The following is a 15,464-nucleotide window of genomic DNA, read 5'->3' on the forward strand; positions in this document are numbered from 1 at the left end:
TGTATGACAGGTGTATGAAGAGCCTGGTAAATATACTGATGCATGAGGAGGAATCCAAAATAGCCAATAATGCAATATTCCCCCTGCTTTTGGCACACAACAGCAAAAAGGTTTGCCATCACTGCCTTATTGCCTAGATCAGGGGTGTCCAAACTTGGTCCCTTTAAGACTTGTGGACTTCAATTCCCAGAGTTCCTCAGCCAGCTTTGCTGGCTGAGGGACTCTGGGAGTTGAAGTCCACAAGTCTTAAAGGGACCAAGTTTGGACACCCCTGGCCTAGATAGAGCTGTGGTGGCAGAGTGGTTAGAATGCAGTATTGCAGGCTAATTCTGCTTACTGCCAGCAGTTTGGCAGTTCGATTCTCACCGGCTCAAGGTTGACTCAGCCTTCCATCCTTCCGAGGTGGGTAAAATGTTGAGGATCCAGATGGTTGAAGGCAAGATGCTGACTCTGAAAACCACTTAGAGAGGACTGTGAAGTGCTATGAAGCAGTATATAAGTCTAAATAAGTCTGTAGTGGGAAAGAGGCTGCTATTTGCCGGCTTAGTTGGAAGCAAGAACTTTTTCAAAATTATTCTGAAACCTTTTGAAAATAAGACTTTCGTGAAGATGATCATGTCCATTGTGGAGAAGTTCCAGGAGCAGACTGAGAGTGGCTTTATGAAAGCATTAACGCATGACAGGATGGAAGGAGCAGAAGCAGTTTGGAAGTACACATCTTTTCCCGATGAAAGACTGGAAGCATCCAGCCCATCCATCATGATGGCAAGGTGACCGTTTGTCTCTTTCTCTTCTCTTTGATCATGACCGCATCATAATAGCCTTGGAATTTGATACAGAAGAAGGGAATTGGGATGATAATGGTGAGGATACCACATAGTGCTGTGCAGGCTCCAATCAGTTTACCAACTAGAGAAATAGGTACAATGTCTCCATAACCTACTGTAGTCAAGGTGACCACTGCCCACCAGAAAGCTGAGCCGATGTCAAGAAAATGTGTATATGTGTTATCTTCAATTATGTCTACAAAATAACAGAGACAACCAAAGAAAAGGATTTCAAAGAGTAGAACCAGCAGGAGGAGGAAGGTCTCTCTGATGAGGGCCCTGGAGGTATAAGAGAGCACTTTCAGCATCACAGGAGTCTCTACCAGCTTGAGGACCTTCAAGAGTTTGAAGAAATACAAGGCCCGCAAGAAGTCCAGCCAGAATACCAAATGCTGATGGCTTGTGGGATGCCCAAACAAAGGAAGTTCGATGTAAACAGGGAAGAGGGAAAGGAAGTCAGCCACATTCAGTGGGCTTTGGAGAAATTCCTTCTTATTTGGGCAGGAAAGGAGTCGCAAAAATAATTCAAGCGTGAACCACAGGACGCAGAAAAGTTCCGAGAGAAGGAGGTAAAGGGGCCTTGCGTAAAAGGGATGGTCAGCTTCAGTGTGAAAGGCGGAAGTAAGATTGGTTTGATTTTCCAAAATGTAAACATGAAAAAAATGGGTGTCTTCAAAAGCTTTGGCAATAAAAAGGCAGCATATCCCTATATTGAAGAGCAGACACACAGCAGCCAAGCCCTGTTGGGGGGGGAAAGAGAGAAGGTCAGAAGGATGGATGGATGGATGGATGGATTGCTTTATCAATCAAACGTATACACCGTTCATCTCATGGTTTGAGGTGACACTGACCCTGATCATTCCTGAGTATGACGGCTGTGCAAATATCCTGGGCAAAATGCCAGCTGTGCAAGTGAGTTACGTTACAGGTGCTCAGCTTTTAGCACATGGATCACCTCTCTGAGTCCAGGGCATAGGAGTGAACTGTCTAAAATTAGAACCTCAGGAGAAATGACCCCTCATTTTCTTAAAATGCATTCTTATCCAACCTCAGTCTGCTTGAGAAAAAGTCCTTGCAAAGAGAAGAGGATTTCAGAGAAATCCGCCAGAGTGATGGGTGGGGCTCCTGTACATACCTGAGACTGGCTGGCCAAAGGTGGGTCTGAATAGCCGGCCTTTCAGAGGACAATCCTCTAAAATCCCCCCCCCCCCACCCCTTCTATCCATTCCCATCCATAATCTCAGGAAGAGCCTCCTCCCAGGCAGTCTCTGGAGAATTTCTCCTTCCCCTAGAAAAATTCAGGGGGAAAAATGTCTGCTCAATTTCTCTGCTCATGAACTTGGGGAAGAATTGGGGGGGAAAGCCCATCTCTGGCCAGCTTTGTCTGAAATAGAGGAGGAGCTGGAGGCGGCTGGAGGAAGGCTGTTTCAGTGTTGCATCCTTAATAGGTTGATTTTTACCCCACGGTGAGCTAATCAAATCCCCATTCTTACTTTTACTACTATTATAGTGAGCAGCAAGATTTATACTTGATGTGCCATGCTCTTCATCCCAACAATCCTGAAGGTATTTTCTTATAACGCCTGAGAGAAATGGGCGTCAAAATGAATAAATTGCCCTTCAGCTGACCCTGAGCCTGTCCTGCAGGTCTTCAAGGCCAGAGGGGCAACTACACCAAATGGCTGCCCTCCAACTCTCCCTGCAGGGGGACCAAGGGCTCAGTGCAGTTCTGAAAGAGTGACCAGCTGTTTCACGCTACAAAATGGGTGGGTGCCTTTGGCTTGGCCTCTGGCCATGGCCCCTGAAGTGGCCGAGAAAGCCACTGGGGCAAGACTGCAAGGAGCACATGCTGCCCCCCCCAAACTCTAGTTGACCTTTGTGCTTAAACTGGAGAAGGGCTTCTCAAACATGGCCCAGATTCTGGTCCGGCATCGGCCCCTCCAGGCGCTCTGGTTCCTTCCCGCCTGGTCCAGGAACCCAGTGACTGCTTGGTCTTCCTCTTGGATGCTGTACTCTTCCTTTTGCCCCTCAGCGATGGCCAATTTCTGCCAGCAGCAGGGTGCCAGGGGGGCATTGCTGAGCCCCCAGAAGGCCAGTTCCTCGTCCAGGGCTGACTTGCAGGTCAGGTCAGGGCAGTGGAGCTGTTTGGTTCTGTAGTAGTTGAGCACCTCCTCAAAGAGGCAGGAACTTCTATCAAAGAAGAACTCCTTGGTGTCCGGGTCGTAGTCAAAGGTGGAGGCTGCCTGGGGCTCCATCAGGCGGCATAGCTTGGTACCAGGGAAAGCCTGGAGGGTGCTGGCATAGGTCTCATACCGGAGACCCCCAATGTTCAAGGAGATCTTTTCCTCCAATGGTTTCATCTCTTGCAACTGGCTGCCAAGAACAGGAAAAAGTCTGTCATCATCATCATCATCATCATCATCATCATCTACAATATTCATCCAGGAGATAGCAGAGACTTCATTATCCAGTGATTTGGTTCTAACTAGGAATAATGGAGGTATTATTATCATTATTCTTACTATTATTAAGCGTCCAGCCCTTTTAATAATGTTTCAGAAGAAAAGTCACGGGAGACTTCTGAAGACTAAATAGGCTGGACTTGTCAGGATCTTGGATTGCCTCCCTTTCCTAGGATGAGAAGAGAGGGACGAGGGCCCTTCCTACCCCTGCCCCAGTTGGGCAGAAAGGGGAGAGGGAGTTGGTGGGGCTGCTCCTGCAGCCCCTTCCTCCCCACTGCTCTTCCTCTTTTCTGATGGAGGGAGATCGATCCAAAGAATATGGAAGCTGGTCTCAACTTCACAATCACACCAAACATTTAAAAGAAAGAGGATGTCCACCAGAGATAGCCCTCAAATACTTCCTTCGCACTTCATCCTACATCAGTATAATTCTTTCCAGTTGTTTCTTGACCACTAAAATCAGCACCCCAGAAGTACGTAATAAAATATCAAAAGAAGTATTAAATTTAACTCATTCATTTTAGCACCCTAGATGAAAAAAATGTTAACTCATCTGATTCTTTCAAATACCTGACCATCCTTTAGATGGGTCTTTCCAGCTGTGGAGCCCAAAGTAATTAACACAGTAATTTCCTCAGAAAGATCGAGGCTGAACATGAAACCTGGTTGCCTCTTTAATTGTCTGCCCAGGGAATACGAATGATTTGAAAAATGAGGATTTTTTTAAAAAAAATTAATAAAATGCATAACATTTCCTGAAATTTTGAGCAAGTATTACCATAGCTAGCTGAATGATTTATTGAAAATTATAAAAATAAGAAAAATAAATATATGATCATGAGAAAAATAAGAACTACAATTCAGTTCTGAAGCTCACAAATCCCATACCTGAGAATAAAAAGTTCCTGGTTGTAATTAAATGTTAAACATATTCGCCCAGTTTCTGCCAGAATAGAATAAAACAGAATAGAATAGAATAGAGTAGAGTAGAGTAGAGTAGAATTCTTTATTGGCCAAGTGTGATTGGACACATAAGGAATTTGTCTTGGTGCATACGCTCTCAGTGTACATAAAAGAAAATATACCTTCATCAAGGTACAACACTTACAACACTTAATGATAGTCATAGGCTACAAATAAGCAATCAGGAAACAATCCATATCAATCACAAGAAGTGGTAGTAACAACTCGAGTCTTCTACAGTCCTACTCAAATGAAAGCATCAGACCTGGATCCCTCTTGGACAAAGGCTGTTGAGCCCCTAGAATTGGGTTTAGGTCACTCCTCACCAACATCAAAGGACGCCACTTTTCAACTCCTGGTTCCTTTCCCCAGTTCTGCTGAGGCTCTACCAACCCTCTCGTTAGCTTTTATATTTTTACCTTTGTTCTTGTAGAGCAGTTTTGCAGAGTGCTTGGAAAAAGTAGCCCGCAAAAGGAAAGAGAAAAAGAGGAGAGGAAAACAGGCTGTGCTCTGGCTCAAGTCCAACTCATGGAGGCAAAAAACAAAACCAGGCTATAAACAGAGGCACCAGAGGGATGGGGAGGGGGGGCGAAGGGGGCAGGTAGATTGCATAAGATCTCCTGAACAACATGCTCTGTCCCTTCCCATTGCTTTGGCAAGAGCAGAGTGATGTTCTTCTGTGTTTAATTTAAAAAAAAAAAAAATTAAATACACACACACATGAAGAAGAACCAACTCTATTTTATTTTGGAAATTGAGCAATTTTCTTTCCAAAGCAAATGTAGTCAAATGATTAATAATATAACTTGACCATAATTATAAGCATCTTTAGAAAATGATAATGTAAAACTCATCAGCAGCTATTCTAATGATTGTAACCAACCCCCATCACACACACACACACACACACACCGCTCTTTGTCAGTGGCTTAGAAGGACGGACAATTGAACTTTCAGCCCAACTTTGTCAAGCTGACAAAGAAAGGGAGAATATGAAGTCTCTGGTGGGACCCCATGTTTCTGGTGCCCCATGGACCCAATTTCTCTGCCCAAAGAGAGATGAGAGACCAAAGGCCCACGTGTGCCCTCCATTTCTCCCACTGTCTCTAATTCAAGGCCTGCCTGTCTGCCTCTCTCTGGATGTCCTTTGTGTTTGCTTCCCCCAAAGCAGTTTGGCATCCTGGCTAAAGGACCAGCACAGAATCCACCCATCCTGCCCAAGACAGAGGCAGCGCCCCCCACCCCCCCTTCGCTTCCAGGATGGATGGCAGAGAAATTAACGGGGAGGCTGATCAAACGCATTTCAGCCATTTGTTTCAGGTTGGCAAGGGAACGGCAGCCCTGGGGAGAAGAAGGGGCTCAGGCAGCCTCTGGCCCTCTTTGTCCGTCCCCCGCAGAAGCGACTGTTGAGTTTGATCTTGATTAACTTCTGCGAATTATTTCTGTAAGGCTTTTCATTCCGGAAAGTGACAAAGCCGCTCGCAACTCTACATTTACGGTAAGGCTCCAGTTGTCAGGACAGCTCATGTCCGGGGTGGGGGCTGGATGAGCGCCCGCGCGTGTCTTCATCCCCCCCGTGTCTCCCAGGAAAAGCTGCCCTCGGGCGGAGGCTCCGGGCCAGGACTGGAGGCGGGGCGGCTCTTCCCTCCTTGCGCAGCGGTCGCTCGGTCAGCTTCCAGCTGCGGGGGGGAGGGGAGGGAGGCGCGACTCTCCCCGGATTGGCCGCCTAGTTCGGCCGCTCGAGCCCCGTCCGCCGCTGCTCTCGCCCTCGCCACTTGGGCTGCTGCGGGCCGGCGAGCGGGGAGCGGGGACGGAAGCCCGCAAAGCGCCTGGCCAGATAGCTAGGCGGGGCGGGGCCGCCCTCGGCGCCAGGTGGGTCGGCGGAGGGCAGCGAGAGGAAGGCGAGCCGAGCCCAGCAGCGCCGCCTCCTCCCCCGCCGCAGCGGGCGCCGCTCGGGCAGCCGCGAAGAACCGGCGGAGGGAGGCCAACGGCCGCCGCTTTGCCGCCGCCGCCTCCTCCTGCTGCTGTGGCTCTTCCGAGCCCCGCGCCGGGCATGGAGGAGCCCTCGGCCCGAGTCACCCTGAACGTGGGCGGGCTCCGCTACCGCACCTGCCGGGCCACCCTGGCCGCCTTCCCGGGCACCAAGCTGGGTGGGCTGGTGGAGCCCGGGGCGGAGGCGCGCTTCGCCTACGACGCCCGCGCTGGCGAGTTCTTCTTCGACCGCAGCGGCCGCCTCTTCGAGCAGGTGCTGCACCTGTGCCGCAGCGGCCACCTGCACGGCCCCGCCGGCTGCCGCGCCGCTCTGCGGGCCGAGCTGGCCTTCTGGGGGCTCGCGGAGGCGCGGCTGCCCGCCTGCTGCTGGCGCAAGCTCTGCCCCGGCGACCACGACGAGGAGGCCGAGGAGGAGAGCGGCGGGCCCGGCCGCCAAGAGGACCGGCGCGGCCTGCTGGAGCGGGGCCCGCGCGGGACGGGCGGCCGCTGGGCGCAGTGGGCGGCGTCGGCCTGGGCTCTCCTGGAGGAGCCGCGCTCGTCGTCCTGGGCCACGGTGAGCCGGCGCGGGGCTCCCGGCCTTGGGTCGCCCCGGCCCGACCCTCGTGGTCAGAGGGTCTATCAAGAGTTAGTGGGTTTGTGGACGTGTTTTATTTGGAATTTCCTGGTGGTGTCCCTTTCTCCAGGCTGACCAATCCCTAATGCCTCTGACCACATTCCTTGAACATGCTCCGATATGTCAATGTTTCTCCTAAAATACCCTGCCTAGTGCAATGAAGAAGGTAGCAGCTATCCTGAGCTTCTCCCCTTGTGGATGTGGCCTCAGCGGACTCCTTGCCTTGTACCTGCATCAGACTCTTGCCTCCTGTGGTGCTTCTGTCCACCTGGTGCTTTTCTCCTCTACCGTTCCTGCCCATTTCATCCCGCTTTGATTTTGTTTCTCCAATCAAACCCTTTTTCTTTCCTGCTCCTTGTTTCAACGTATTGGGATTCTCTTCTGACCATTGGAGGGCAGATGGGCAAGCTAATTTAGAAACCTCCTGTAGAAGCAAGAAGTTTGACTTTGGGCTGGAGCCATTTGCTGGGATCTGTTTTCAGGGTCTCCCTAGAAAAAACTATTTGACACCATAGAGGCCTATTGCTGTCATCTAGTCATGAATATTCTTTTAAGTGATGAGTTATTGATCTTGGAACATTTTCAATGTGTTCTAGCCCAGCCATTTAAACTCCAGAGCGCAAACTCCTTCAACTAAGGCTGCAGAACAACTTCTGATGACCCGGAGATGTGTGTTTGGTTTTTGTCTTCCTTTTGTAGACTTTTCAAGGAGGAGAATAGGAGTGCGAAGTCTTCAGATGGCCCAAACCACGACACCGAAGTCCAGTGACATAATGGTTCAATGATGGTGGTTTGGTTTCAGAATTTAAAGCTGGAAACGGAAGCAGTTAGCCTCCTAGAGACATCCTCCACTTATTCCTACCACTATTTGATGGGAGGGGGAGACTAATTGGGAAGAACTTAATCACAAAATAAGAGACGGGAGAAATAACACTTACGGGGGAACTGAACGTACAGTTGTATGTAAGTTTAAGGTGAAGTGGTGGCCCTTGGCTGGCAGCTATGGCTCTGTTACTCCTCTGGGTGATTTACAATCGAGTTGGGGAAGTGATGCTCCCGGCAACTGACATGGGGTCTCCCTCTCCTTCCTTGTAGGGCTTCGCAGTCATGTTCCTGCTGTTCAACGTTGCCCTCATCACCATCCTTTGTGCCAAAGGAGGCCAACGTGAAGACTTTTTTGGACCCCGCAACTTCACCCACACCCACCACTCCTCAATGGAGGCTTTGTGTCCACAGATACCTTCTCTCCTCCATCTGGAGTTCTTCTTCATTCTTTGCTTCATGTGTGAATTTGTCATCCGGCTCGTTTCCTGCCCAGACAAAAAGAAATTCTTTCGAAAGCCCCTGAATGTGGTTGACTTCCTGGCACTTTTCCCAGTTTGCCTGGATCTCTTTTTCAGCCGACATGGATACCAGCCTGGAGCTCTGCCGTGTTGGCTGAACTTGTTCCGTGTGGTGTATATCATCAAACTCTTGAAGGTCTTCAAGTTGCTGGAGACCCCGCTGCTGCTGAGAGTCTTCCCTTACATGTTCAAGTCTGTCTTGAAGGAGATTGCCATCCTGATGTGGGTTTTCCTTTTTGAAATCCTTTTCTTTGGCACCCTCATATTGTTTGCCGACTTGATCGAGGATCACCCAGATTCGCTGCTTCATGACATCTTCTCGTCCTTCTGGTGGGCTGTGATCACCTTGACCACCATCGGCTACGGCGATATATACCCCATCCAGACAGCTAGCAAAGTGATTGCGGCCTTTGCAGTGCTTTGTGGCCTACTAACCATCATTATCCCCATTCCCATCTTTTTCATAAAATTCAAGCATTATTATACCTCCGCTGTAATTAAGGAGAAGAAGAGGAGAGAGGAAAAGGCAACGCCAACCGTGACATCCTCAGAAGTCTAATGCGGTGATCGAGGCTTTTATGTGGGGGAGGAAACCCCTTTCCCTTCCACACCGTCCAGCCCAATTAAATGGGATGGTCCCACACTGCTTCTCTTGCTGACCTTCATCCCTGCCGGGTCCCCCTGCTCTGGCCCGTTTTGCATTTGACACGAATATATCGGGCACTGCTGCATTGCAGTGGCAGCTCTTCATCGTTTGGAGAGCCATTCCATAAAGCAGTCTGTAAACGACTCCTGCAACAACATCACTAACCAGGTTTCTTATGGTTTCCACTTCCATTCCGACGAATCCCTGGCAAACCCTTTACTGTCACTCAGTCTGAGTTTCCTTCCTCCCTTCCGTCTTTATGTCCTTGTGCCATTTTGCAGTGCCAGACGTCCCCTCGGACAGCTTGGAGCCTACACGAGGGCTGGGCTGCTCCACTATTCCCGAGAACCGAAACAGCCACCTCTCTACCAGTAAAAGGGCGGTTGGTTTCAAACGTTTATTTCCTTGCCTTGGAATAGCCTCTTTGGTGGGTCGAGGAGAGGAGACCAGTGGTGTTAGTTTTGTGGTGTAAAAGAGCAGGTTTTTTCTTCCACCTAAGATGCTTTTCTTCAAGACTGATTCCTATAAACCATGGTCCATAAAGTCATCCTGCAGGAACCTCAAGCTGGTCTTGTGAGGCCATTTGCAGTCTTGACACCTAACTGGCTCCTCCACCACCCTTGACTTGTTCCCTAATGGTCCTGCACTGTATTCACAGGCCAGCCTCACTCACTCAGGAGGCTAATCTGCACAGGCACCCAAACTAAGGCCAACCAAGCTTAGGGGGCTGTGCAGACACTTCTGTATTTTAACTAGCCTGGTTTCACATAGTGTGTAAAAATATCGTGCCTGCCCCAAGTAGCTGTGCTTTGCTTGGAATAGGCAGCAGGAAGTAAGTGAGAGCCCAAGAGAAGTTTGTAGCATCTCGAAATGGAGATTTTTAATCACATGGAGATTTGTAAACTTCTGTGAACTTATTGAACTCCTCAGCAACTTCAGGTCACCATCTGCAGCAGAGCTTCAGCAGGGTTTCATACTTGTAAGTCAGGGGTGTCCTTACAAAGCTCAGTCTGCTGGGATCCCAAAAATGCCATTTTAGGGCTCCAGAGAAGATGCTCTGGGTGTCTCAGGTCTAAGACTAAACAAGTAGCACCTGCTTTCTTTGTCACATCAATCTGAAGGATAATTCTGTGAACATGACCGCTCTTTGTTTTTCCTGCTCTGCTTCTATTTAGCTTGCGTTATTTACTCGTATTTGATGGGGAAACGTCAACTTTGTCAACCATTTACTGTCCTATGGAATTTTTCCCCAGCAGCTCCCAAATTGCTTTTTTTTTTTTGCTGAAAATTTAAGCTATGTAATTTTGTAAAATTTCACTAATGTTAAAGTTTTAGTTTCCCATTATTCTTTTTAAGATAGTAGCAAATCTATGCATCAATGAAAATAATTCAGCACTGTAACTATATGACAATATTTGTTGTAAAACGTTTCCTAAAATTCTGATTCATTTTAGAAATACTGAAATTCAGCTTCCTTTAAATAATGCTTTTGCATTATACATCTATGATACTAACTTTTAAACAGCTCAATTTTACCTGTTTTTTAATTGAAGTATCTGATTGTTATATAAAATATAAATTTCATATACTGTAAGTTTAATTAAAAATAAAATATATTAAACTGCATAACATGTTTTTGTTTTAATAGAATAGAATAGAATAGAATAGAATAGAATTCTTTTATTGGCCAAGTGTGATTGGACACACAAGGAATTTGTCTTGGTGCATATGCTCTCAGTGTACATAAAAGAAAAGATACGTTCATCAAGAATTATAAGATTCAACACTTAATGATAGTCACAGGGTACAAATAAGCAATCAAATCATACTAGGAAACAGTATAAATCTTAAGGATACCAGCAACAAAGTTACATTCACCATCTTGGGAAGCAGCTTGTAAGTTTCCTCCTCTCTTTGCTTGCATTTTAGAAACCATCTCTTCTTCCCAGCAGAGGGAGCTCTTGGACTACCTAAAGGTGGTCCAAGATTTAACTTTAATCACTTTAAAGATGATTGGGGGCTGGAGGCTAAAACATGATGAAGGGTTGCAGGAATTGGGTATGCCTAGTCTAGTGAAAAGAAGGAGTGGGGTGACATGATAGCAGTCTTCCAATATCTCAGGGGCTGCCACAAAGAAGGGGATCAGCCTATTCTCCAAAGCATCAGAAGGCAGCACAAGAAGCAATGGATGGAAATTAACTAAGGAGAGAAGCAACCTAGAACTAAGGAGAAATTTCCTTACAGTGAGAATAATCAGTGGAACAACTTGCCTCCAGAAGTTGTGGGTGCTCCGTCACTGGAGACATAAGACAGCCACTTGACTGGAATGATGTAGAGCCTTCTGCTTAAGCAGGGGGTTAGATTGGAAGACCTCTAAGGTCCCTTCCAACTCAGTTATTCTGTTAGTATTCTGTTAAAGGTACAGCTGGGGGTGCAGAATATATCTCAAGGATTAGCTGAGTATCATGAGGTCACAAGAAAAAGGAGGTCTGTTGATCAGAGCCCCATTTTTCCTTCTGGGGTATAATGATATTAGAATGCTTAGATTTTCTTTGCTCAATACATTAATTGTACATTTACAAAAGGTGTTGGTAATTCCAGTCACAGCATAGTGGCCCTACAATAACTAAAAACTAATAAGACTATCTGTAGCTCCAGATTGAACTGTAGGGTCCTTGATGGTCTTTGAGCTTTGTTTTCTTGCAGACTGCCAAACCTGGTTTTTACTGGCTATTATTACCTGTTTCCACAGACATTCCTCAGAGGAGCAGAACTGCCTAGCTGCCATTTTCCGCTCTGGGGTGAAAATCTTGTCTGTGCTTTCTGCCAAATCAAGACCTGCGAGGACTGTTTCTCTGCAGTCATCTGATGGTTGTTGGCACTCTCAGTGAGGCCCCTTGGGCGTTTATCTGTGCCCTCGACGACAACCTGAATCAAGTTCCGGGATAGCTCAGGCAATAGAGAAGCCTGTTATTAGAACACAAAGCCTGCAATTACTGCAGGTTCGAGCCCGGCCCAAGGTTGACTCAGCCTTCCACCCTTTATAAGGTAGGTAAAATGAGGACCCAGATTGTTGGGGGGGCAATAAGTTGACTTTGTAAAAAATATACAAATAGAATGAGACTATTGCCTTATACATTGTAAGCCGCCCTGAGTCTTCGGAGAAGGGCAGGGTATAAATGTAAACAAAAAAAAAAAAAAGTGCCAATGGGAGTGGAATCTTCTTGGCATTGCTGAAATGGCTGCCTTGTAGACAGGAGATAGGTGGGGTCTTAGTCCTCCCCCTCTGTGGTGGGAGGGCTGTTCAATTCTAACACAGATGTATTCTTTGACCCCACCCCAGTCTCCTCTCTATCCAAACTGTGGACTTTGTTGTCTTCAAAAGGGTGCCCTTTGTCCTTCAAATGCAGATGGATCGCTGAATCTTGTCCTGATGGGTTGATGAGACAACTGAGTCAGTTATGACTGGATGTCTGAGAATCTCCATAGACATTTGGGGGAACCCATTTAGAGAGGAGCTCAGGCAGAGAAGCTACACCTCAAGCCCCCTACCCCCCCCCCCCCGTTTGTCCCTCTTCCAGCTGGGGAGAGAAGCTGCTGGATTCTCGCTAGCTGTGGCCCCGCAAAGCAGCTGCCTGGCATGGTGGACAAGATGCCTGCGGAGTTCCAGGCTGGCCAATGGCGTCTCCACCTTCAGACCCAGTAAAGGCAACCTTTTGGTGACGTGCCATTTTTCTGGGCAATACTGGTAACATCTTAGGCCTCCAGTCAATTGCAGGGGCTCTTCCAAACATAGAGCTGTCAGCCAGAAGAAGCCATAACCCTGGGGATGGGGCTACCTCCGCTGGGTCACCCATCTTGGGTGCTTCACTTTGATGTCCTGCTGTGGGCTGGGTGAGACTTGATGGCCTCAAAAGCCCCTTCTGGAAGATTCATGGCTTACTTGTCATGCATATGGAGTTCCTTCAGTATGAAAGAGAATACTCTTCTTCAAGTATCAGGCATGGATCATCTTCTCATTTTCCTGATAGATGGGAGAAATGCTGTCGAGGATCTTTCCTGTGCTGGCATGGATGGCTGCAGGGACTAAATGAGGAGGCGATAAATTTGCCAAGGCCCAGGAGAAGCCAGCTCAAGGACTGGGGGCTGAAGGCAGGTCATTTCTGAGGAAGTTTCTTTCATCATCATCCCGAGGGTGGGGCCCTTTGTTACCTGCATACAGGCCTTCTGTATGTTCTCGCCATCTGTTCTTGATGCCCCTTGCACTTTTTCGCTGGCTTCTTGTGTGGCATGTTTTCTGCACTTCCAATAATGGTTGACTGAATTTTGACTGAACAAAATAGTTCAAGCCTATTTTGCACCTCTATTGTATATTTGATAGGGATTTTGGTGACATCAAACTTCTTTGGAGGCCCTGCCATTTGATAGTGCATAATTTGACTTTAATCTTTGCAACCAACAATTCATGATCTGAACCACAATCAGCACTTGGATATGTCTTAACAGCAAAACGAAGCTGGTGCACTGATGACTGCACAGGACATGGTCAATCTGGTAACAGACTGGTGAGGTCCAAGCGCATAAAGGGCACTTGTGCTGTTTGAACCATGTATTCACGGTAAGTGGGAGGGGCAGATATGGCGGAAGTGAGGGCTCGTATCGATCTTTGGGGGCGCGTGCTCAATGTTTGAAGGCGATCACGCGCCCCGACCCCTCAGACTTTTCCCGTTCCCCGGGTGGCCAAGACCCTCAGAGCTTGGGCCTCTGGTTGATGTTGTGCAACACACGGTCCGTGGTTAATAAGCCCCCCCTAATTTGTGATCTTATTCAGGGGGGATCCGCGGACCTTATGGGTGTTACGGAAACCTGGTTGGGCACAGAGGGGGGAGTGCCCCTTGTAGAAATGTGCCCACCAGGTTTCCGAGCATTCCATCAACCGAGGGCCCAAGGTAGGGGTGGGGGGGTGGCGGTTGTTATTAAGGAGAGTCTAGAGCCGAGGGAGACCACTGTACCTCAGATAGCCGGCTGTGAATCCCTCTTTGTGAGGTGGGGTCATAGGGGTCACATGGGCTTGTTGGTCATGTACCTGGCTCCTTGCTGCGTGACAACAGCCCTGCCCGAGCTGCTGGAGGTGCTTGCTGGAGTGGCGGTTGAGACCCCCAGACTTATGGTCATGGGGGACTTTAACTTGCCATCGGCCAGCATGTCATCGACAGCAGCTCGGGAGTTCATGGCCTCCATGATGGCCTTGGACCTGACTCAAGTAGTTGATGGCCCTACTCACATTGGGGGAGGCACGCTGGACCTGATTTTTATCTCTGGACAGTGGTTGAAGGATCTGGACTTGAGAGATTTAGTCATTGAACCTTTGTCATGGTCAGATCACTCTCTCCTTCGTCTGGACTTTCGGACCGCCACTCAACACCGCAGGGAGATGGGACCAATACGTTGGTTCCGTGCCAGGCGCCTGATGGACCCGGAGAAGTTCCGGACGAAGCTTGGGCCTGGCTCACGGACTGGCTCACGGCACGGCTGAAGAACTAGTCGCGGCTTGGGAACTGGCCGCGGCTGGGGCTCTAGACCGTGTCGTGCCTTTGCGGCCTCTGACCCGGCGTAGGTCTCAACCAGCTCCTTGGTTCTCCGAGGAGCTGAGGGAGATGAAACGCCGGAGAAGACGCCTAGAGAGTTCCTGGAGGTCCAGTCGTTCGGAGGCTGACTGAACACTAGTTAGGTCATATATTCAGACCTACCTAGTGGCATTGAGGGAAGCGAGATGTTGTTACATCTCCTCCCTCATTGCGTCGGCAGATAACCGCCCGGCCGCCCTGTTTCGGGTGACCTGCTCTCTTCTTCAACAGGGGGAGTGGGATGACCCATTACAGGGACGTGCCGAGGAGTTTAGTGGTTATCTATACGATAAAATCGTTCAGCTTCGGGATGGGTTGGATCAAAATTGGGTGGATCCAGGTGAGAGGTCGGAGAGCTGTCTTGTTGAGACTGTTTGGGATGAGTTTGACCCTGTGGCTCCCGAGGACATGGACAGGTTATTGGGGAGATTGAATGCCACATGTTTACTGGACCCGTGCCCCTCCTGGCTGGTACTGGCCACGCAGGAGGTGACACGAGGCTGGCTCCGGGGGATTACTAACGCTTCGTTGTTGGAGGGGGTCTTTCCTGCCGCCTTGAAAGAGGCAGTGGTGAGAACTCTCCTCAAGAAGCCTTCCCTGGACCCAGCTGTTTTAGGTAATTATCATCCGGTCTCCAACCTTCGCTTTGTGGCGAAGGTTGTAGAGAGTGTGGTGGCACGTCAATTACCCCAATACCTGGATGAAACTGTCTATCTGGATCCGTTCCAGTCCGGCTTTCGGCCTGGATACAGTACGGAGACGGCTTTGGTCGCGTTGGTGGATGATCTCTGGAGGGCCAGGGATAGGGGTTATTCCTTTGCCCTGGTCCTATTAGACCTCTCAGCGGCTTTTGATACCATCGACCATGGTATCCTGCTGCAGCGGTTGGAGAGTTTGGGAGGGGGAGGCACCATTTATTGGTGGTTCTCCTCCTATCTCTCTGACCGGTCGCAGACGGTGTTGACAGGGGGGCAGAGATCAACCCCGAGGT

General features: G+C 48.9%; 2 protein-coding genes across 2 annotated transcripts; one reads left to right on the plus strand and one right to left on the minus strand.

The window, feature by feature from the left end:
* Positions 1-214: 214 nt before the first annotated feature.
* LOC131205179 (potassium voltage-gated channel subfamily C member 1-like) lies at positions 215-4,779 on the minus strand. Its single transcript, XM_058197161.1, has 3 exons — positions 4,672-4,779; positions 2,702-3,200; positions 215-1,567 (listed from the first exon to the last, which is right to left on the minus strand). Exons 2-3 carry the CDS (start codon positions 3,185-3,187, stop codon positions 758-760), a joined length of 1,296 nt encoding a protein of 431 aa, XP_058053144.1. The 5' UTR covers positions 3,188-3,200; positions 4,672-4,779; the 3' UTR covers positions 215-757.
* A 1,223-nt stretch (positions 4,780-6,002) lies between these two features.
* LOC131205178 (potassium voltage-gated channel subfamily C member 1-like) lies at positions 6,003-10,365 on the plus strand. Its single transcript, XM_058197160.1, has 2 exons — positions 6,003-6,797; positions 7,953-10,365. The coding sequence occupies exons 1-2, from the start codon at positions 6,306-6,308 to the stop codon at positions 8,757-8,759; spliced, it is 1,299 nt and encodes a 432-aa protein (XP_058053143.1). The 5' UTR covers positions 6,003-6,305; the 3' UTR covers positions 8,760-10,365.
* The last annotated feature ends 5,099 nt before the right edge of the window (positions 10,366-15,464 follow it).

The sequence above is a fragment of the Ahaetulla prasina genome, chromosome 11, assembly GCF_028640845.1.
Source record: "Ahaetulla prasina isolate Xishuangbanna chromosome 11, ASM2864084v1, whole genome shotgun sequence".
NCBI classification, from domain to species: Eukaryota; Metazoa; Chordata; class Lepidosauria; order Squamata; family Colubridae; genus Ahaetulla; species Ahaetulla prasina.